Below are 24934 nucleotides of genomic sequence, written 5' to 3'. Positions count from 1 at the left end.
TGTCCTCGTTGGAACAGCACAATTAATGAGGTCCCTTAGGACTTAATGAAGTGGCCAAGTGTAATTACTGATCTAAAAGATGTGGGAAGTAACAATTGGGACAAGAAAACAGATCAGTTGTGTCTTGGGAAATCTGAACAGCATTAATTATTCCTTGTCTCTAGATCACCACCACCCTATCCTGGGGGATGTTGATCCAACACAGTTATTCTGCATCCAGTTGCCTATTATATACAGTAGACTGGAAATATTAATGAGCAGTGTTTCTAGACCACTGGGAAGCTAGTTGCAAGGTAGATGTTCACAATTTATGATCCATAGAAAGTTGGTGTGCATAGAAATAAGAGTCAGAAATCTCGGCATTGCTGAGTTAGTTCCTTGTTGAAGAATTACTGGGGGAATCACACAGTTTCTGGGGAACCAAGGTGCTTAGAAAATTATAGATGTAAGAGTCTTGGAAAGGGCTCATTGAAGGGGATAACCTATCTTCTTGGATATCAGAAGAAATAAATCAGTTGTGGTGCTGGTGACAGGCAACTGCAAAGACAGTAATCCTGAGTTCTGTTGAGCCAATCGTCTATCAACTGAGCCTTCTGGTGGCTAGGATATGGAACCATTAATGTGGTAGATGCTAAGAGCAATGCAAACAGAGGTGAAATGACAGTTACTCAGAGGTACCCAACTTTCCCCTTCTCCACTCAAATACTCCCGTTGTCCTTGTTTTCTATTGAAAAAAGACAAAGACTAGAGTACGGTAGCGCTACATAGAGTTCAGAATCTAACTCTGAGGGTCTGACTTCAAACCCTGACTTTTAATTACATGGTTTTTGCCTCCTTGCTGAACTTCCTCACCTATAAAGTAGAAATGAGCATAAAATAAATATCAGCTTATTTTTGCTATTAAATGTAGTTAAATAATATGAAGCATCAAGAAAACTGAGATATTTTCAGTGTTAAATATTTACCAATAAAGGCACAGGTGAGGAGGTGGACACTAATAGGTAGCATATGAAATTGCCTTTCTAATCAGAGGTTATCGTAGTGTCTTTACTGCATCTTTGCTTTGCATCAAGCTCCAGCATGTTTTGGGAGCAGAAAAGAATATATACAAATGATATATTGATAATTCCTATTGTGCTAGGAACGCATGATGGCTTATCTTGGTTGTCAACTTACCTACATCTGCAATTAACTAAAAACCAGGCAGCTGGGTAGACCTGAAGGGGTTTTTCTTGATTGAATCATTTGAGATGGGAAGAATCACTCTAAGTTTGACCACTTTAACTTGGGAAGATCTGACCTAAATCTGAATCAGTTAAGGTCAGATGACCCACACTAAATCTGGGGCACACCTTTTGTGACAGCCTATAAAAACGGACATGAAAGAAGGATGCTTTTGCTTTTTGCCTGCTTGCCATTACTCTTACTGGCAAGTTAATTTAGCCTGCTGCTAAGGCATTCCTTCACTGGTATTAAAACCTAGCTTTTTGGGATCCCAAGGTATATTGAAGATCAGGTGAGATATCTAGTCTCATGGACTGAAAAACTATCAGATTTTGGGTCTTTCTGTTGGGAGATAGCCATTGTTGGACGAGCTGGACCACAGCCTATAAGCCACTCTAATAAATCTCCTTTAAAAATATTAATTCTGTCAGCTCTGTTTATCAGCAAATACTAACTAATACAAGCATACTGTGGGGATGTTTCTGATTTCCCATGTTTGGACACTATATTGACCAACCCAGGAGCAGATGCTTCACTCTTTAACCCACTGATGCAAGTGAAGCAGATGGGAGAAGGAGTGTTTAAGAAAGATGTCTCCTTCAGTCTTCAGCAACCCTGTACCCGCCTGGGAATAATTCACATCACCTTGCTACTCTTCCAGAAAGCTTAGGAGGATTAGAAGCTGTGCTTCATTGTAAGACCCCAGACATGAGAAACAGGAAATTCAGTTCAGTTTTGGAGTTTGTCACCTATTATTCATGAGAGTCTGGAGGAGTTATCTCAGTTGCTTTTTCTACAAAAGGAGGATACTAATCACCTTCTCTTGGGAAGGAAAAGAAATGTCTTTAAAAGAATTAAGACACTGAAATATGGGTAGGTGTCCTGTACCATGTGCTCGTGAAACTCTGCTGACAGATGTAGATCTGGAGCCTGGGCTTCTTTTATTCATTACATTCACCCTTGAAGACACTTAGCCAGGGTTCCCCTTGGTTACACAGCCATTGATTTTTCATTTACTAATGAAAAATTTACCAAATTCCAAACTTGGCTACATAACTCTCACAGATGCCCATGTCCTTCTTGAAGAAGAATTAGCTTCACAGGAGGCAAGGCCATATGTTTCTGAGGGCTGCACTTACCCAATAATGAAGACAGGCATGCACATATGGATCACAAATATTAAGATATCAAACTGATATCTGCTTTGGGCTCCAGCTCTGTCTTCTCCTTCCTTTGCAAAGAATCTGTTCTCCATGAAGCCATTCAAGGTCAGGGAATGACTCTGTCTGATGGGGAAAAGGCAATGCTTGTACTCACTTCCACCAGAGACTTTTTGATGACTCTGCTGATGTCCCTCCTCCATTCGGGGATGTCAGGGTTGTAGTCATCCAAGTTTGGAGAAAAGGCCAAGCGAAGAGACCGGAATTCCTCTGTGGATATAACAGTAAGTCCATTACTACAAGGTAAATAGCGCCACAAAGCAGTCCAAATATTGTTTCTCATACAAAGTCTTTCACACTCACCATAGTGATCCTTCTATAAAGGAAAACTACTATTCTGTCCCTGTTACTCTCTATCTCTTCCTTTGCTAAACTGAAACCAGGGACTCTGGCCAATACTTAGCTGTGTAGCCTTTGCCCATTATCCCAGCTCTAGGCTTTGAAATCTTGGACATTAAATGATCCAAGGGCCATGGATACATAACAATATGATGATGCTAGAACATATGAATACCCTGTTCCTCTAACAAGAATGCCCACTCCTTCCAGTACCTACCCACAATAATATTTTAAAACTATTTAGTTTTTCTTGACTGACCATTCTTCCTTATCATTGATGTTGCAATTTCAGTTTTTAAATAATACTACTGTATTGAACATATGCTTTTATCACTTTATGAAGGCACAGTAATTAGGATATTACATACTTATATTTATTAATATAATTATTCTACTGTTGGGGCGTTACTCATAAGTTTCAGAGGATAGCATTTCATGTTGTTCCTAACATCAGGGATATTTTAGTTTTCTCTGTAGTTCCTGAGTTAGTTTTGATCCTCCAGGAAGTGGAATGGTGATTCAAGTAACAGTGACCTTACTAGAAGAATTTTCTGGGAGGAAATGGGGAGAGGCTTAGAGGAGGCATGGAGAACATTTAGACCAAGGCATGCAGGACAAGATTCAGCTGGTAGAGGCAGCTCTGTGTTCCAAGAAAAGGTCAGCTTTAGTATTCTGTGACACTGTGCCATTAGCTGACATCTGGACCCAGAAAGTGAAGCTAAGACCCCAGGCTGGTGCGAGCTTGAGAACACAGTGTCAGGGTGTATTTTTATGTCTTCCATACCCCTACCTCACAGTGCTTGGCACACAGAACATGCAGAACACAGTACTCTCTCCCCTGATCTGCTAGTTGCTCCACACTGCATTTAGAAAAAAATGCATTTTCTTACCCCAGTCTTTTTCATCCCACATGACATAGTGTAGCCTACCTCAGCTACCTCATGTCCTGCAGGACTTCCCTGCCTGCACATCTTGTACTCCTGGGTTCTGTCCGTCCCATGGCTTCTCCATCATGTCACCCACTTTCTGAAGGTGATGTTTCTACTTGCCCCCCCCCCCCCACATCACAGCATACCTGGCAATTTCCCTCAGCCTCTCATTAGAAAGGTTGTTCTGACCACCAAACACAGAGAGCATCCCACTCTCTTTTAATTGACACCATCATCTAATATTTCTTGTCTTATTTATATTCATTGGTTTTATATATATATATTGGTTTTATATAGCCTCAATTAGGATAGAGGCTCTGTGCTCTTGGCCTTGGGATTGTATTTAGCAACTGTAGGCTTTGAAAGACCATGCATGGGCTGTGTAATTTGTGGATGTGTATTCAATGTGTAAATGATTCCATTTCCATGAAGGTTTTATTATTATGCATTTACTTATTTGATAATCAGTTCTTGTTTCAAGCATGTCCTTGTGCCTCAGTGGGGGCTAAGTGACACCAGTGATGCGAATTATACATCTAGGAAGCATAAAAGCCCACTTGTGCATTTCCTAACAATGCTAACGAGCTTTCAAACATATGCTTTGAAAACTCTTACATAATAAAATGTGTATTTATGACAGTGGCTTCGTTCCAAAGTTATGTTTTTCACAGTCTGACTATTTTGTGAGTCACTGGTCATCCGCGTGAACATCACTAATTCATTTCTGGTGGTGAATAATTACAAGAATATTAATTTGCTGTGTGACAAATGACAGCATTAAAGAGTCACCCTCTGAGTTACAGCTTTACCCTGAAGTCAGAGGTTTATGTCATTCTCACTTTCTCCTCACCTCTCACCACAGGGCAGTGACTTCAGCTATAAGGAAAGGTATCTAGCCTTGTGAAGGGACACAAATGGTGCAGCTTCCTCATTATCACTTAACACATGAACCAGCATGAGAGGCGAGGATAGAATGGCTTAGAAATGTTCTTCCTAAGTATTCAAATACATGAAGAAGGGACAGAAAAAATAAAATGCCAATTAAATGGTGTTTTTTGAAGCTGTTAAAGCAGATGAATTGGATACACTTACCATTTGTAAAGGCAGACCTGTGCCCCTGAGCATTTGAAGGGAAACAACACAACTTTTCAGTCTGTTTGGTGGCCTTGGGTAGACCAGCCTTCCTCCATCATGCCTCAATAGCCTGGCCTGCCTCCCGCTGTTTGACATGATGGTCTCTACTTTCCCTCTGTTTTGCTAAGTTCTGTGCAGGTATCCTCTGGGTATAGCTGCTGGCCTCTTAGGATATTCAGTCTAGAAAACTTGCAGCTATTGATTCTGTCTCTGTCATTTTAAGAAGTAAATCTTGAATAACTTAGAAACATGTTTCCCTAGGACCATGGGGGAGATAGTCCTTTGAAATACAGCCTTAACCAAAAAAGACAGAGCTGCCCTCTTCCTACCTCTGTAGGAAGGTGGAGACTAAATTCTCTAGGTGACAGTCGATGCTTCAGATAGCTTAACCACACTAATGACCCCACAGACACTCCAAGGCTTTCCAATGCTCTCCTGCCAGCTAACTCCAGGATTAAAAAACCCACTTTTCCTTTTTTCTCAGTTGAGTTCAAGGCTGCCTGTTTAACTCTGGCCTGTATAATCTTTATTTAAGAAGTCACAATGTATTAGAGGTTTCAAATCACTGGGCAGATGCTATTGCTCAGTGATATAACACTTGCCACACAGGTGTGATGCTCTAGGTTCAGCCTAGCACTGCCCAAACAAACAAACAAAACATTTCAAACCATGTATATGACTCCCTGGATAACTTGTCTGACTGAAAATGAATGAAGGATAGTTAGAGCAGGCCATTTGCTCTACTAATGCTTTTAACGAAGAGGGAGATGATCCTGCCCCCCACTGTACTCAGGGTGACTACCTTTAGAAGATGCCTTCAAGAGACTGAAAGTGGGGGCCAAAGCATAAGAAAGGTACGCTGGTATGGAAATTACCCTTCTAGACAGAATTCTTAGACTGTGTTTGTTCATTATTCTTATGCCACATTTTCTCATTTGTAATGCAGGGATAATTATAGACTTTTTCTCTCAAGTCTGTTCACAGGATTTAATAAGGCAGTTCATATCTCCAGTGCTGGGGACAGATGCTGGTGATTAGAAAAGGCTGCATCAATGTTAGCCTGTGTCACTGACACCATTGCTATTAATGGAACTGTCACAAAGTAGCAGAATGATTTTAAGCCAGCAATTTCCCATGTCTGTCCACAATTTCCCAGCTGTAAACGATGGTTTGGATAAGAACAACACAGAGACCTTCTAGATTTAAGAGTCTCTCCGAGATTCTAATAAGGAGGTCATCCACACACCTGACAAAAGGGACAATTTGTGACATCCAGGAGTGTGGGACGTTTACCCACCAACCCCACAGTTCCCCAGAGTTTTCTTGAGTGTGAGCAGCAGGAAATACTAGATAGAAGGATTTAGAGTGCAGAGATAAACAGACAGAAAATACAGGATAGCCTCCAGAGGGCCTAGAACCTATTCCAACGGGCCCTGACTGTCTCTGCCCTAAAGCATTTATAGAAATGCCAAGTGGTGGAGCAAAAAACCTCCCCACCCCCAGCACAGCCAAGTGCAGACCATCTCAGACACCTGCACTCAGGTCCATGGTCCAATCATCCTCTCTATGCAGACCTGCTGGGTAAAGTCACAAGGAACCTGAAAACGGGCTCCCACACAGGAAGGAGAGGGATCCATCATCTAGGAGGAGAAGAGCATCCATGGGTAAGGATACGAGGCAAGTTATTTATGGTCTTATGATTTGAATGTGAAATGTCCTGCACATGTTTACGTTTTTGAACACTTGGTCCTCAACTGGTAGCACTGTTTGTACAGGTTATAAAACCTTTAGAACAGTGGTTCTCAACCTTCCTAATGCTATGACCCTTTAATACAGTTCCTCATGTTGTGGTGACCCCAACCATAAAATGATTTTTGTTACTAATTCATAACTGTAGTTTTGCTACTGTTATGAATCATAATGTCAACATCTGTGCTCTCCGATGGTCTTAGGTGACCACTGTGAACAGGTCATTTGATGTGACCCACAGTTTGCGAACTACTGCTTTAGAAGGTGAAACCTCACTGGAGGAAATGCACCACTGTCTGTGGGGTTTGAGGCTCTTCTGGTCTGACCTCATGTCTGTTGCTTCCTGCTCTGTTTCCTGAATGTGAATGTGATATTATCAGGCTATGGTGATATTTTATTTGTATTAAAATGTTATTTGTATGTTAATAAATAAAGTTGCCCGGGGGTCAGAGCTATTAGCAAGCCATAGGAAAGCAGGGCAGTGGTAGCGTACGCTTGTAATTCCAGCACTTGGTAGGCAGAGCTGGGTAAGTCTCTGTGTGTTCAGGGATACAGCCATTATTGGATACACATGCCTTTAATCTTAATACCAATCATGGAAAACCTGGAGGCCTATACAGACAGGCTGTGAGGAGGCGGTCATGTGGTTGGGTTTACAACCAATGAGAAGGCAGGACAGGAACTCTATATAAAGACTTTAACAGAGGGGTAGCTCTGGTTCGGAGAGGTAGGACCACTGCAGGAGGAAGGGTAAGGTTTTGGCTCTTGGCTCTGACCTCTTGGCTTTCTTCTTTGCATTGGTTCTGTGTTTATTGTTTGATGGGAAGGTTGGATACATCTACATTTGGCGCCCAACGTGACAAGAATTCATTAAAAACCGATTGGCTTGGCTTGGCGGCAGGTCCGGTTTCCAGCCTGGGCAGCCCGGCTGCCTAGCTTGGGCCCAGGCCTGACTGACCCGCAGCTGGAACTGCTACAAACAACTCAGACCTGCCCCGCTGAACAGGGCCCCTGCCTGTAAAGCCAAGGCTTGACTCGGCTCAAGCGGCTACACTTTCTCTCTCTCTCTCTCTCTCTCTCTCTCTCTCTCTCTCTCTCGCTCGCTGGATTCACACCTCGAACACCAGGTGGCTGTGAAATTCCCTGGGATTCTACTGTTCTACCCAGACTTGGTAAGTCAATTAACATATCTATTTAAAAGAGAATTTTTTTCTACATTAAAAAAAAAAATGGGCTTTATGTGTACATTGGAAGAAAATTGGGCTTTGTTTGAAATTTTAGGCACTCTGACAATGGAACAACTATATGAAAAGATTAATATTGATCGAATTATTCAGTTTATTACTTTTCTTATCCTCATTTTACTATTTAAAAAGATCGTCAACTTAAGTGCCAGGATAACAGTCTTAGAAAAACTTGTTAAACCGGTAAAAATGAATTATAGAGAAATTCAAATTCAGACAGAAGAAATAAATAGTGAAGTTGTTTCAAAATTGGATCGTAAGGTTACAGAAAGAAAGCCAGTTTTCACACAATCACCCTTAATTTATCCAGTAGCCGTACAGCAGCTACCTGATGAAGAGAATGAACAAAATACTTGGGTTCCAGTTGAAATGTTAGACTTACGAAGATTTAAGGAGGCAATAGCATCTTATGGCATGCACTCCCCATATGTAAAGCAAATGTTAAACACCTGGTCAACTTGTAATAGGATTATACCAAAGGACTGGCGGGAATTGGCACAGGCTGTTCTTGCACCCGGACAAAATCTCCAGTGGAAAATGTGGTTCAGTAATGAGGCTAAAAATATAGAAAGACAATGGAGGGATAGCGGAATACAAGTCTGCCAGGATCAGCTTATTGGCGAAGGCCAATATGCTTCAGTACAAACACAATGTTCATATGATGTCCAAACCCTACTTCTATGTAAAACGGCAGCTTTGAATGCATGGGACAGAGTTGAAGAACCAGGAAAAAAAACTGAGTCATTTACAAAGGTTATACAGGGCCCCAAAGAATCTTTCACAGACTTCTTACAAAGATTGACTTCAGCAGTATAAAAAATGGTCCCGAATTCAGAGGCTAGTCAGATAATAATTGAATCTTTAGCCTTTGAGAATGCAAATGCAGCGTGTAAAAGAATAATTAGGCCGTTAAAGGCAAGATCTGCACCTTTGGAAGATTGGATTAGAGATACAGTTAATGTAGAGGCTTATGACCATGATGATATGTGGGTAGGAAAAGCAATTTCAAAAGGTTTGAGCAATGTTAGATGTTTTGGATGTGGAAAGCAAGGACATTTGAAAAGGGATTGTAAACAGGTCATTCCTAGAAATAATGTTTATTCAAGGAACACTGGCAACAGAATGCCCCTTCCTTCTGGAGTATGCAGAAGGTGTGGTAAGGGAAAACACTGGACTAACGAATGTAGATCAACAAGGGACAGACAGGGTAACCCTCTGCCTCGAGCTTCGGGAAACTCCCAGAGGGGCCTCAGGCAGGCCCCCACAGTAAATCCAGTTCAAACCTTTCCTGCAGTTGTAGAGGAAACCCCTACTCAAAGCAACTAAATAACCAAATGTCTATTGGAATAAATCATGTTAGTCGAGATGATGAAACAGAGAAAATAGGAAATACAGGAAAAAACATAAAGAAAATTTTTTGGCAAACTTCTATTAATGAACAAAGACCAAAACTAACAATAAAAATAAATGGTGTTTTGTTGTCTGGTCTGGTAGACACAGGTGCTGACATTACCATAATTGCACCAGAATTTTGGCATCCAACTTGGCCTCTTCAGGAGGTAAACATTCAACTCTTAGGAATTGGGACATTATCTAGAGTGAAACAAAGTGTAAGATGGCTTGAATGTATAGGTCCAGAAGGACAGAAAGGAAAATTAAAACCATATATGGCTAACATAGCTATGAACCTGTGGGGTCGAGACTTGTTACAACAGTGGAATACTCAGATTAATATCCCTCCAATCTCAGAAACAAATCATAAATTAGTACATGTTTCTGAGAGAAATATTAAAAGATATTATTCTAATGAGTGCTCACCAGCCATCCATGTCATACAAGAACAGGGCACAACAACTGATAATCTTCCAAAAACATTAACAGCTCTACCTTTAAAATGGTCAACAGACAAGCCTGTATGGGTTCAGCAATGGCCTTTAACAACAGAGAAACTCCAGGCTTTACAAGAGCTGGTGGAAGAACAGTTAAATGCTCATCATATTGAAGAATCAACCAGCCCTTGGAATTCTCCTGTATTTGTTATAAAAAAAAAATCTGGTAAATGGAGAATGGTAACAGACCTTAGAGCAATTAACAAAGTAATTCAGCCAATGGGCTCTTTACAATCTGGAATTCCTTTACCTACTCTGTTACCAAAAGACTGGCCTCTCATAGTTATTGATTTAAAAGACTGTTTCTTTTCAATACCCTTACAAGAAAAAGACAGAGAAAGATTTGCTTTCACAGTGCCTACTTATAATAATTCTCAACCGGTTAAAAGATTTCAATGGAGGGTTCTCCCACAGGGAATGTTGAATAGCCCAACTTTGTGCCAATATTTTGTAAAACAGCCATTAGAAGTGGTACGTAAAAAATTTCCTAAATCTATAATTTATCATTATATGGATGACATTTTATTAGCTGATTCAAATGCAGATACTTTAGAAAGAATGTTTGAAAAAGTAAAGAAAATTTTGCCTTGCTGGGGATTACAAATTGTTTTAGAAAAGGTACAAAGAGGAGATTCTATTAATTATTTAGGATATAAAATAGAACTTCAAAAAATTAGACCTCAAAAAGTGCAAATTAGGAGAGATCGACTACAGACTCTTAATGACTTTCAAAGATTATTTGGAGACATTTCTCATCTAAGAACTATTGTTGGGGTAAAAAATGATGAACTGAATAATTTGTTTAAAACCTTAGAAGGTGATAAGGACTTAAATAGTCCAAGAGAATTATCACCTGAAGCTGAGAAAGAATTGGCCTTGGTAGAAAAGAAAGTACATGAAGGGCACGTAGATCGTATTGATCCAAAGCTGGATTGCATTTTGGTTATTTTACCTTCTAGGCATTCCCCAACAGGAATATTAATGCAAAGGGAAGATATTATATTGGAATGGATATTTTTACCAAATAAACCAAATAAAAAATTAAAAACTTATGTTGAAAAAATCTCTGACTTGATTTGGAAAGGAAAATTGAGACTTCGTCAATTAGCAGGAATAGACCCAGCAGAAATTGTCGTACCTTTAACTAAGGAGGACATTGAAAAATTATGGATAGAAAATGAAGCTTGGCAAAAAGCTTGTAGTAATTTTTTGGGAGAAATTAACAGCAAATATCCCAAAAGCAATAGAATTGATCTTATAAAGAGAGCTGATTGGATCTTGCCTCAAATTGTGAGGAAAAAACCCATATCTGGAGTTCGTACATTTTATACAGATGCCAACAAACAAGGAAAGGCAGGTTACAAATCAGAAAATTTAAGTAAAGTGGTTCAAAGTCCTTATAATTCAGTTCAAAAATCAGAATTGTATGCTATTCTGTTGGTATTAATGGATTTTTCAGAACCTCTCAATATAGTAACTGACTCTCAGTATGCTGAAAGAGTAGTATTACATATTGAGACTGCAGAATTTATCCACGATGCTTCAGAATTAACTTCATTATTTATTCAATTACAAGATACAATCAGAAAACGGAGTCATCCTTTATATATAACTCACATCCGATCCCATACTGGTCTGCCAGGCCCTCTAGCACAAGGCAATGATGAGATTGATAAATTATTGATAGGAAATGTGCTGGAGGCCTCAGAATTTCATAAAAAACATCATGTAAATAGTAAAGGTTTAAAAAAGGATTTTTCCATAACCTGGCAACAAGCCAAAGAAATAGTAAAGAAATGTCCTACTTGTTCCTTCTACAATCAAACACCATTACCAGCAGGATGTAACCCAAAGGGTACTCAGAGGAATGAAATCTGGCAGATGGACGTGTTTCACTTTGCAGAATTTGGAAAACTGAAATATGTACACCACACTATCGATACTTATTCAGGATTTCAATGGGCAACTGCTTTGAGTTCTGAAAAAGCTGATTCTGTAATCACTCATTTGCTAGAAGTTATGGCCATTATGGATATACCTGCACAAATCAAAACTGATAATGCTCCATCATATGTCTCTGTTAAAATGAAACAGTTTTTTGCTTATTATAATATAAACCATGTTACAGGCATACCACATAATCCTACAGGTCAAGCAGTTATAGAAAGATCAAACAGAACTCTAAAGGATATGCTAAATAAACAAAAAGGACTAACAAAAACCCCCAGAAATAGACTACATAATGCTCTATTAACTTTGAATTTTCTCAATGCCAATGAGAAAGGAACAACAGCTGCAGAGAGACATTGGATAATAGAAAAAACTACAGAATTAAATCAACCTATATACTTTAAGGATGTGCTGACCTCAGAATGGAAACCAGGGTATGTGTTACATTGGGGACGAGGTTTTGCTTTTATTTCTACAGGAGAAGATAAGCTGTGGGTACCATCAAAATTGATAAAGGTTCGATTTGAACAAGAGAGACCTCTTAATTAGAGGAGGTGATAGTTCATCAACTATCGTAAACATCCAATTTAAACTAACTTATACCAGTAACACATGCCTTTTCATTTAATCAGATAACTTGTCAAAAAGGAACATCCCCAAAAAACCTTGGGGAAAGGTTTTTGTTTTTGTCTTTTAGGAGAATGAAGGTTAAGGAATTTGAAGAACACTGGACAAATGAGACAACTGAAGAAAAGGAACAAATCATCTATCCTAAGAAACAGAGTGAAATGGCGTATGGGTATGTTATCTAAAAAAATTTTATGTCTTCCTAAATGTTTGTTTCTGCTTTTCTTTAAAGATTTAACACTATTTAACTTCTAATAGTCCCAGTTCAATTAAAATTTAAAGCTGACTTTGGAGTTGGAGAATGGCTCTCTCCTTCTTTAAACTCAAGCATGTTGTTAAAAGGAAAATGCAAACTCCCTGTATCATGCCAGAGGAAAAGAGCCATCTTCTGCTATGGGACAGGAGAAAAGCCAAATTAATTAAGGGACTATTCTATTACGAATCTCAACTCTTTGATTCTATTCTGATTCTTTAAACTTTTCTTAAAGTATGAATTTTATATCAAAATTTACAAGATCAATATATATAGATATATATACATTTTAAACTTTGTTAAGATATAAATGGTCATATAGAGTACTAACTAATTCTAAAAAGTCGCATATATAGTCTTTGTGTTCGAGTCTCTTATCAGTTTTTTGCAGGAAATCACAGTTAGGCCTAACATCAACTGAAGTCTCCAGGAAGAAGATGGGGCCCCACAACAACAACAATTCCACGTGGACAATAATAACATCACTAAGCTGACAAACATCATCTACAGATCAGCTTTGAACTACAAAGTGCTCAGAGCAATTTTGAGAAGAGCTAGCTGAGATGATCCAGTCTCAAAGACTACTTGAATAAGGATTTGAGATAAACCCTGAATTTTGGCATTATACACAGACTGGATAACGAAGGATATATTTACCTTTCCTAGAATTTGACAATTAACCTAAAATTTTTCTTTCAGGATAAAGATACCTTCGCCCATACCCAGCAGGAAGCAATTTCAAGAATACGACGCCCACATTCCCAAAGAGGTGGTGGGGGGCGGTTGGTTTTTTTGGTCTTTTAATGGGTTTTGGGTCTGGGATAATTTTCATTGATTAGGGGGGTTGGTTACAAGTTGTTGTCAAGGATTAGGAAAAAGGCTAAGCAAAGGAGATTAGATTTAAGGTTCTTATTAAAAAAAAGAAAGAAAGAAAGAAAAGAAAAATGTAAATACTTTACATTGGATTGGATTGTTTTATATTGTATACAAATTATATATATTGAAATTGATATTGTTAGAAAATGTTATATATATTTTTCTAATTGTACCGTTCATCTAACAATGTAATGCAATTTTCTGATCCTTGAATGTTATTACCAACTATTAGGATATAAAGAAATGAAAGTTAGTAGTTAGATATTATAATAGAACTTGTAGTTATATTAGGTATGTTTTCAAGATTGAGTAGATATATTTTAGATAGACAGGTTATCTTCAAACCCTTCAGAGATCTACAGAATATGGCATTTAAAATGTTTTAATAACTTAGAAAATTTTTCTTTTTTGTTATGACTATGAGACATGTCGGCTCCTGGCAGTACCAATCTACTTCAGAGAAAATATGGGCATTGAAGAAACTGCATATGGAGTTAACTTTCATTGTGGCAAAAGTTAGCCACTGGACAACAAAGTATCCTCGAATCAACAGGACAAAATGGACAAACAGGACATAAAACAAAGGATTACTGATTCTTGCCAAAACAAGTGTGGTTATGGCTTTATCAAAAGGCATCTTCAGAGGCCAGGACAATATGGCACCATCCCTGAAGTGGCCTTCGCAATTCGAAAAAGGTACAGTGCCCTTTTCTTCGAAGGCAGCTGAACAGGCAGTGGGCCGATGGCCTCTGATGTGCAATGGAATAGCAGCTGAAACAGTTATTCTTGAAGAGTAACTAAGCTCACGCCTCTCAATAGTAGACTGGCATTTGATGGAGGGATATGGAGAAGAATGGGATGCTGAGATGAAGCCATATATACACAGCCAGGAAGAATGGACAGCTGAGTTGGAAAACCATCATCAATTTCCAGAATTTGAAATCCTGAATCATGACATGACACTGGTGGAATTCAGGTGTTTCTGGTACATGGACTACTCTCACTCAATGTGAGGTTGAACTGTTGACCTTGTGTACATCCTGCTTCACAAATGAGTCTGTCGGATATGCTGGGCCTATAGGCTGAAGATGATGCCCCAGCACTTCGGAGAAACCTCAGGTGACTGTCCAGACAGCTGTCTGTTTCTGTCAACTCACAAATTTTTTGGAGGTTGCTTATGTGCACTTCCTGTTTTTATTTTTGTTAGCTAATATTATTTCCTTCTTGGGTCTCTGAGGGAGTTGAAGATTAGTTAGTTATAGTTGAAGGTTAGTTAGTTATAGTTGAAGATTAATTAGGATACATTTTGGACTTACCAAAATAGGATAGATAATGAAATTATTTTCTCTGAATTTGTCAAATACAAATGGACTAGACATTGTTTAGGTATTTATTACTTGTATATATTGTATATAGTTATTGTCCTTTTGTATATAGTTTTTCTTATATTAGTTATAAGCTTTTTCTTTTTTTCCTTTTTATTAAAATAGAAAAGGGGAAATATGGTGATATTTTATTTGTATTAAAATGTTATTTGTATGTTAATAAATAAAGTTGCCCGGGGGTCAGAGCTATTAGCAAGCCATAGGAAAGCAGGGCAGTGGTAGCGTACGCTTGTAATTCCAGCACTTGGTAGGCAGAGCTGGGTAAGTCTCTGTGTGTTCAGGGATACAGCCATTATTGGATACACATGCCTTTAATCTTAATACCAATCATGGAAAACCTGGAGGCCTATACAGACAGGCTGTGAGGAGGCGGTCATGTGGTTGGGTTTACAACCAATGAGAAGGCAGGACAGGAACTCTATATAAAGACTTTAACACAGGGGTAGCTCTGGTTCGGAGAGGTAGGACCACTGCAGGAGGAAGGGTAAGGTTTTGGCTCTTGGCTCTGACCTCTTGGCTTTCTTCTTTGCATTGGTTCTGTGTTTATTGTTTGATGGGAAGGTTGGATACATCTACATCAGGCAACTTTCCCAACTGCTGCAATGTCTTACCTGCCACAGCGGACTGTGAGCCAGGATATTTCCAGGGTATTTTGGCACAAAAATAGAAAATAAACTAATACAGAGGGGAATGTCAGACCATGGGCCAGGGCTGAGATGAACTGGGGTGGAGGCCTAAATCCAACCATTACCAGTGGGGGAAACGTACAAATAGCACAATCACTTCCCTTATGCTAGGGTTTCTGTAAAGATTGAATACATCCAAGCACATAGACAGGAGATAGGTAGAGGTGACTCAACAGCTCTCCCCACTGGGCATGGTCATGCTGCAGCCCTCTGGTTGGGAATCCCTCATATCTAGGGTTATTTCCTCTTGCTGTCTAAGCTGTTCAAACCTCTTCGAAGAGGAGGGAGAGGCAAACTATGAGATCTAACACCGAGCAAGCTGTTTCTAGAACAACAAACATCCTTAGGCTTTTTCATCTTTTGACGTTCAAAGTTGCTTACAAATTACTCTCTGGTTTTGAAGGTCACATAGAAACAACAAGGAAGTGAAAGAAAGAGCTGTATGCCCCAAAGGAAAATCCAGACCTACATTATATTATTGGAATCAATTGATTCCGGAACTGGGTTAAATTGAAATTTGAAAAAAAGCCGAAGTTCTCTCTCTCACTTTTGCATTATTTCCTCTTCTCCAGCAAATATATTTTGTATCTAGTCTTAAAATACTGTTTTTTAAATTTTAATTTCCCATGAAACATATGTACTATATTCATATTAATAATAAACATTTACATTTTTACTATCTGCTGGTAACACTTAGTTTATATCCAACTGATTAGCTTTTTATATAGAAAAATGATACCAAAGTGGGATCAATCTGTAAAAAACTGTTTTTAATCTCATTTTAAGCAATAATCCTACATTTCCATTTTAGTAAATTTTATCTTATCTAAAACTTAGAATGTATTAGTTTCCCCAGCTGATCACAAAACTGTACTCTGTGATTATTTCTCCATCTGGCACCCAGTGCATGCCTGGCCTCTGATTATTATAAAATCTCTAATGCTTTTAGTCTAGTAGAAGGTTTACTGTTGTTGATGGTGTCATAAGTTTTTCTTTTTGTTGTTTCAAGTACAGATTTCTGAAAGAAGTTTCAAAGTTTTGGATAATGGAAAGGTTTTCTTAAAATGGAATTTAAAAACAAAAATCTCTCTCAATTAGCCATTTCCTAACAAGTGGTTTTAGGTACTCAAATAGCAGAAAAAATCCAAATTATAACGAGTTAGCCTTATTCATGATGAGGCCCAGACTAACTTACCCATGCTGATGGAGCTAAGATTCTCCCTGCGTGCATCAGAAATGTCGTGTACCATGGCCACTGCTCTGCTAGTGAATGGCGTTCTCTAAGACCATCCTAGCGCTCTCTCTCAAGTACTGCCATCTCTAATTCAGGGGAGTCTTTAGCATCATTGGGCCAGTCACATCTGAGGATAAGGACAGAGGTGCATCAGCAAAGATGGCACTCACCATACACCGCTATGGTCTTTGTGTCTTGCAGGATGGCGTTCCCAGCTGAGACCTGCACTGTGATGGTATTCATTCCTTCAGAAGTAAACTTGAATGATATGCTTCCCTCCAAGGTGATCAAGGGCTGAAATAAACAAGGACATAGAGCGAACGGAAAGTCAGATTTATAGCTGAAACAGCCTCTGTCTCTAAGTGTCACCCATTTCCCATGTGCTGAATGGACACAGAATTGTCCTGGTGCTCCACTCTGTAACTGTCTACGCTTCCCCCTCAGCTGAAGTCCACGTGAAGGCTAATGCAGAAGTAACCTTAAAAGATTCTGTATCTTTCCTAGAAATTAACACCTGTCTCTTGTTATCATCCTGAGTCAGGACTGGGGAAATCAATATGTGTGATAGGCCTTGCCTATTGGCAGGATGCATATGTCTCAGCTTTCATCATCTCCTACCCAGCAGAACTTTTGATCCAATGAACCACTTGGATAAATGAAGACCAGAGGCTCAACTGTATCAACAAACAGTGAGGATTTCTAAGCTTTCTGGTATTCATCTGCAGGATAAAGCATTTACAGAGCATTATATTGGACCACAGCAGTCCAGGACCCAGAACTGAACGCTGATCAGATAGGAGTGGCCTGAGTGATGTCATCCTGCTAGCAGCACTCTCAACAGTTTCTTGGAAGTTGCTGCTATGGAAACAAGCACTAATTGGATAGTGGTTTAAGGACTCTAAAGAAAAAAATGAGTTGGAAGAGTGGTGTTATAACACAATCAGAGAGTCGTGTCCTACAAGAAAAATAAAAGTCTACTGAGCTCCCTTGACTGATTCCTCACAAATACTTCTTTTCTATCTTTCTTGATTAGTTTTAAAATCAAGATTCCCAATATTTGGTAGAGAAAGCATTAACATCCTGTCTAAGAGGTCTTAGCAGCAGTCTATTGGAAATTTTGTTTTAAGGTGGAGAAAACAAACAGAAGAACTTTGTTTGGTTCTTTTATTTTCTAGTGATAATTTTTAGACAAATAACAATCCCATTCTAACATCAATGATAAAAGATCTGGGTAGTGAGGTCCGGCTGCAGACTTTCTGTTGTAACTTTTGAAGAATATCTCCAGTGTCCCCACTAAGGGTTATAGCAGGGAAGGTTCATCTAGAGAACATAAAGGGAGAGGAAAGTAGAGATATAGAAGAGGGAACTAGAAAAGATAGATTGGAGGCAGAGGAAAGGGATGAACCTGATGAGGTTTTTGACCGCAGTGACCTGCTGGCCTAGAAGCTCAGACTACACTCAGACTCAAAGCCATAAGCCATCTCATTCTGCTGGGCTCCAGCAAGCATAAGTTACACCTCTGTCACTGGCCACTATCTGGAAGGCCAGCTCACCTCCGTGTTGTTTCCGTACCACCACACGTAAGTGAGGGTGCCCACTTGGCTGGGCCAGAGCACCGCAGTTGCGTTGACCTCTTTGTTCTTTGTCGTGACAAAAGGAAGCGACAGGTGCACATGCTCCAGCGGACCTGAGACACAGAGAAAGAGGGGCCATAGAGAAGGAAGAGCTTCCTCAGCTTCACCTTCTCTGCTGTGAGAGGACACACAGTCAGCCTGGAAACTCCCAGACATTGCCTCCAAGGGAAGTGCTTGCTGCTTTCCCTACTCGGAGAAAAGTCCATGTTATGAGCAACTACAAATTACAATTCAATTTACTGATTCATCTACTGTGTCTAAGTTATGTATGCAGAAAAGGCAAAAGTTAAGTAACTCATGAAGTCCAAACATCAACAGCTAAAATATAAGATTTCACAGGGACACATAAATTCTTCCCACAGGGCAATATTCTTGGAAACAAACAGGATCTGGGGGTCTCTTGAAGTGCTCTTAGGGATGAGGATGCACAAAGCCATAAACTCCTCCTCAATAATTATTCTTACAGTTTAAGGTGTTAAAGATATTGATGTGTATAAATGTGGTTGTGTCTACACCTGAGAGAAAGCCATCTGCTTAGGATAGAACACACTGATATTTGGGGTTGAGTTAGGCTTGCCTAGAACTGAGCTGCATACATATGGAAAGTGAGTTCCATGTAAATGGGTTCCAGACATCAGACAATACACTTTACTCTTGTATTCACTTACTACATAGCTCTTGGGCTCCCTTAACCCCATAGTTTTCTCCTAGCATGCCATGCCTTGGTCTTCCCAGGACCTTCTGTTTACAGACCTCTCTCAGATGCCTGTGACCTTTATGCCAAGCAGACCTTCCTCTTGGACACTCTGAGTCACCTACTCTGGGCTAAATGAACCAGAAGACAAGCAGCTGGTGAGGCAGTTCAATGAGTAAAGTTGCTTGTGAGGCCAGTCGAGTGACCTGAGTTAGGTTCCTTGGAACCTTTGCAAAGGTGGAAAGGGAAAAGACTCCACAAAGTTGTTCGCTGACCTCTACAAATGTGCTGTAGCATGCATATTCCCAAGTCACTTTGCACAGGCACACACAGACATGTACACACACACAAAGATACACACACACACATACTCACACGCATGCACACACACACACATACTCACATGCATGCACACACACATACAGAGAGAGAGAGAGAGAGAGAGAGAGAGAGAGAGAGAGAGAATGAAATTAACAGGAAAATAAGAACTAGGTAGTCTATTCTAGAAATCCCAGGTTCATCCAATAGGAATTTTCATTTTCTTTATGTTACAGCTAAGCATTCAGTTTTGTTTTTGATTTCAAGTCAGAACATCAGAGTGAGGACGAAGTCCTGCTGTCACTGTGGCAATGATGAGGCAGATTCTTTAGTGAACTGTGACCAAGCAGTCATTCAATTGTTTGGAGTGCTGCTGGGCACTAGGTGTGGTTTCAGGCACTTGGTGGTGCTTAGGTAGTTTTGAAGGAAGAAGACAGTGAACATCCAAAGCAGAGTTGGAAATAGGGGCTGCTGTGGATAGAGTGTTCAAGGAAAGCTTCAGAAATGGCGTCAGGCAGCGATGAGTGAAGAGAAAGATTGTACTGAGAACCTACTTGGAATGTTCCAGGATGAGAACAGAGTCAGTGGAAACACTCTGAGAAGACGTGCCTGCCATGTTAGCTGGAGAGCAAGAAAATAACAGGACAATGAAAGGACGGTAGGTGAGAATCTAACCAAGGACATCCAAGAAGTGCTGAGGACCCAGTGCATGCTGACTTTGTAGGCCCTGGAGTAGATACATATGTGTCTTTATCCGTGTGTGTGTGTGTGTGTGTGTGTGTGTGTGTGTGTAAGTACAGGTATGAAATTCATACTGCGATTTTCTATGGCCTCTTGCATTTGTTTACTTTTTAGTGTTTTAAAACACCTGATCCTTGTCAGCCAGCATTTAAGAATGTGTCATGAACAGAAAGTAAAACTCCTTGCTCTGAGGACTCCAGTTATGTGTTGAAGAAGGAAGTCTGTTCAGCTTTTTGATGTACAGGTACTTGTGATACAGAAAAAGGACAGCAGGTGGCGATGCATCACTTCCTATCATTGAAAAACGAGAGAATTTCTTGAGTGAACTGGATTTCCCTTCTTTTGATTAGACTTTCTAGAATTCACAAAACCGCTGACATCTGTGAGAATGAACACTGTGTGTGTATGTGTGTATATGCGTGTGTTTGTGTTTGTGTGTGTGTGTGTGTGTGTGTGTGTGTGTGTGTGTGTGTGTGTGTTTAATGACTACTGTGGTCTACCTCTTAGACTTATTTATGTTTTAAAGGTATGCAATTATCTAATTAAATCTTGTATATATCATATTGCTATTTGTTTAAACAGCTAAAAAAAAAAAAAGGAAAACTCCACTAGAAGTAAACACTATTCAAACTATAAGGATACTTTAAAGCCAAACTCCTTCGACTTCAGTGTACACAGGAATAGAGCAAGTATGTTTGAAGGATGTTATGGTGTCATGTTTCCAGATTTGACAATTCACTAGATCCAAGCAAGAAACCAGATCACTATGTTTATATCATTTAATTCTGGGGCAGGTGACCTACTAAACCACACATCATGTGATTCTGCTCTGCCATTTCCAGGCCAACGTAAGCACGGGGTCAGTACTTGCAAGTCTCATGATTTTTCAAGGCATGCAAATCAGGGGATGGTGTGAGAAAGACATAGACTCATTGCTCCTATGTGGGGAGAGTAAAAGATAAGGATCAAGGATGGATTAAAGCACCCAGTTCATTTTTGCTGTTATTGTTTACTTGTTTTTTCATTCTGTAGATTTGCAGACACTCCACCCCCCTTCCCCACCCCTGAAACATGGCCATGATGAGGCAGTTTTCTGAGTTGAAATCCTCATGCCCTCTAAATTTTCTGCCCCATCCTGCTGAAGGCCTGAAAGTCTGCACCAAGTGTCTCATTAGTTTGCAAAGTAGCAGAACACGGTGAATACTATCCCCAAGGAATTTCCAACTGTCAGGATTCAATAGATTACCCTGGCATCCTGCAAGAGCTGCATGCTTACTCCTGGCTATACTACAGTGGAAACATCAGCTCCATTTGTTTCTGATGACCTTTGCAAACTCACATTGAAAAACCTCTGATTTGGAATTAAATCGCCTTTCTGTTCTGGTGAGTGGGGGGGAATGTGTAGTCAAGCAAGCACTGTGATTCCTAGGAGAGCCTTAGGAGGAAGGAGAAGCAGGAACAGAGCAGAAGTGTGACAGCTAAGAATTGCTGCTAATTCTCAGCTAACTCATAGCTCACTAAGTCCAAATACATCTGCTACTCTGTAGTAAAAGAAAAATCAAATTTTATGAAGTGGCAGAATGTCACATATTTTGCTTGATAGAATCACTAGGTGTAAAATGTGCATCTTTTGACAGAGGAAAGAATTTAGGCTTAGAGAAAGAGTGACTCACCCAAGCAGTGATATGACCTTATTCACTGTGATGGCTATACTGATTGTCAACTCAACAGGATCTAGAATCATCCAAGGGTCAAAACTAGATAAATTCCACAAAGTTTCAGGAAACCAGCAACTAAAATAACCAGTGTCCATCAACACTCAAAAATTATAATTGACCAAGGAGCTTCTGGGTTGGGATAACTGAGGTAGAAAGACCCACCCTGAGTCTGGGAACCACCATTCCATGGCTTCAGTCCTGGACTGCAAGAAGAAAATGCCAAGAACAAGCTTTCGTCACACTCTGTTTCCTAACTATGCATGCAATGTGAGCAGCTACGTCATATTCTTGCTGTCAATGGTGGACTGCACTGTTGCTAGAGTTTTCCTGCCTGGCCCACAGTCAGGACAAATCTCTCTCACCCACCAGTCCCAAGCCGCTCAAACCCGATCAAGTAAACACAGACACTTATATTGATTACAAACTGTATGGCCGTGGCAGGCTTCTTGTTAACTGTTCTTACAGCTTAAATTAATCCATTTCTATTAATCTATACCTTGCCACGTGGCTTGTGGCTTACCAGTACTTTACATCTTCCTTGTCCTGATGGCGGCTGGCAGTGTCTCCCCTCCAGCTTCCTGTTCTCTCAATTTTCCTCTCTGTTAGTCCCGCCTATACTTCCTGCCTGGCCACTGCCAATCAGTGATTTATTCATTGACCAATCAGCAACACATTTGACATACAGACCATCCCACAGCACCTCCCCTTTTCTTTTCTTAAAAAGGAAGGTTTTAACCTTTACACATCTCCAAAGTCAGCTTGGTATATTTGGGAATTTGGGCGTAGCTTCTCTTACTACTTCCTGCTGGAGGGGGGCGCTGTATCTTTTGGGGAAACAAAGAAAATTTTAGGATCATGGAGTAGTCCGTGAGGCTGTATCATCTGAGCCAGTTGCCTTGAAACGGTTCTGGATGTTGGATCATCTGGGCCATGGTGTCATCGGAGACCTTTCAGGTGGTCTTGGCTGGTCAAACCTGATGTGTCTTAATCTGGAACAAATCCATAGCCTCTTGCTTTCTGTGGAAACAAAAGAGACTCTTTTCCAAAGCAACATATCCTTACATCCAAATTTTGAAGTTAACGTATCTTTAAAATATACATACTGGTTTAACTCAGTTTCCTTTATAATCAAATATCTCTCTGTAGTTAAGAATCCCAAAGACAACACAATCCAGACTCTCTGTGTAATAGTCATCTCTACGTGGCTTATTTTTTATATTAATTTTACTGTCTCTTTAAAGACTTTATTTTTTAAAACCATGTATTTGTTTCTATACTGTATATATCACCTTTTTTTTTCTTTCAAGCCTACGTATATTTTACACACATTTTAAACTATTACATCTGAATCTGTCTTATTGTGAATCTATTGCTTTGAACTGCAGCCTTCTAAGCCTGAAACGGTGCTGGTGCTGTGGCTGCTGGCTCCGCCCACTTCAGCTTTCCAACATGGCGACGGCGGTATGCTTACCGCCAGTTCTGGGAGCCATCGTGGGTCTATGTTTTTATCCAAGCAGCATGTAGCCCAGAAACCTCTTTTTTTTTTTTTGTTTTGTACTAGCAAAGGCTAAATCCACAATGTAGCTTAATGTGTCACTTGTAGAGACCTCATTCCCGCCATACTGCAGGTCGAGCGCGCACGCCAGCAACCCGCCAGTAGCTCAAACCGGCAGCTGCCGCTCATTTGAGAGAGACAATTAGGAAGCTGTTTTTAGCTCCGTTTTAGAATCTTTTTTTTTTTAGGTTTTAGGTGGAAACTCTTGCTACCACGTTGGACGCCATTAGTTGCTAGAGTTTTCCTGCCTGGCCCACAGTCAGGACAAATCTCTCTCACCCACCAGTCCCAAGCCGCTCAAACCCGATCAAGTAAACACAGACACTTATATTGATTACAAACTGTATGGCCGTGGCAGGCTTCTTGTTAACTGTTCTTACAGCTTAAATTAATCCATTTCTATTAATCTATACCTTGCCACATGGCTTGTGGCTTACCAGTACTTTACATCTTCCTTGTCCTGATGGCGGCTGGCAGTGTCTCCCCTCCAGCTTCCTGTTCTCTCAATTTTCCTCTCTGTTAGTCCCGCCTATACTTCCTGCCTGGCCACTGCCAATCAGTGATTTATTCATTGACCAATCAGCAACACATTTGACATACAGACCATCCCACAGCACTGCACCCTCAATTGTGATCTAAAATGACCTTCCCTTCCTTTGTCACAGCACTGAGGGAGGCAACTAATACAACCACAATGTGACTGCCCAGTGCCTTTGTGTTCCATCTACAATGCCAATCCATCCTTTACCTATATATCCTGTATCATTGGCATCCAAAAACAGTCATGACAATCCCGGTGCTCAAGATGCTTGGAGTATGACTGTCAATGTAAAAAAAAAAAAAAAAAATTGAATTCTAATTTTTCCAATCTGAGTTGTTTTCTGCATCTGAGATAAGGGGCTTCTGTTACCTATGCCATTATTGTAGTGTATATGAAAAGATGAGCAAAGTGAGTTTACATGCACGAATCAGAACATGGGTCCTTTAGGGGAGAAGCCTGAGAACTGCTGAGATGCGACTAATGGAATGGGATTTAAGTGCATGCAAGCTAACTATTTAAAACATATCCTGCTTCAATATAATTAGCATAAAATAGTTCTTATGTCCCAATGCCAGGCTTAGAAAGTGGTACAGTATATAAGGAATGCCTACCCAACCACTCAACCAACATGAGTCTAAAATGTTAAAGTCAGAATATAAACATTCCATGGTAATCATCTCCCATGGAGGTTAAGGCAAACTATTTTATCTAACTATCTACTCTGATAAAATGAGAAAAATTGTATATAAACAAAAAAATCTCCTTCCTTTTGAAAGTAAAGGCTTTAGCAATCTTTAATTTCTTTTCTTTCTTTTTTTGTTGTTGTTTTGTTTTCTTTTTGTTTTTGTTTTTCAAGACAGAATTTCTCTGTGTAGCTTTGGTGCCTGTCCTGGATCTCACTCTGTAGACCAGGCTGGCCTTGAACTCACAGAGATCCTCCTGGCTCTGTCTCCCGAGTGCTGGGATTAAAGGCATACACCACTGCTGCCCAGCT

General features: G+C 39.9%; 1 protein-coding gene across 6 annotated transcripts in view; it reads right to left on the bottom strand.

The window, feature by feature from the left end:
• Window positions 1-24934, bottom strand: part of Sorcs1 (sortilin related VPS10 domain containing receptor 1) — a 555377-nt gene that overhangs the window by 32031 nt on the left and 498412 nt on the right. For all 6 annotated transcript variants that reach the window (XM_052714730.1, XM_052714729.1, XM_052714725.1 and 3 more), the window contains exons 20-22: window positions 18293-18426; window positions 16910-17033; window positions 2542-2654 (exon numbers count right to left, since the gene is read on the bottom strand). In XM_052714730.1, coding sequence (XP_052570690.1) covers window positions 2542-2654; window positions 16910-17033; window positions 18293-18426 — 371 coding nt within the window. The remainder of the gene's footprint in view (window positions 1-2541; window positions 2655-16909; window positions 17034-18292; window positions 18427-24934) is intronic.

Source organism: Peromyscus californicus, unplaced genomic scaffold (assembly GCF_007827085.1).
Source record: "Peromyscus californicus insignis strain IS unplaced genomic scaffold, ASM782708v3 Scaffold_4__1_contigs__length_199733344, whole genome shotgun sequence".
In the NCBI taxonomy this organism is placed as follows: domain Eukaryota; kingdom Metazoa; phylum Chordata; class Mammalia; order Rodentia; family Cricetidae; genus Peromyscus; species Peromyscus californicus.
The sequence above is the reverse complement of the archived record's forward strand: the minus strand, read 5'-3'. Positions and strand labels throughout refer to the sequence as shown.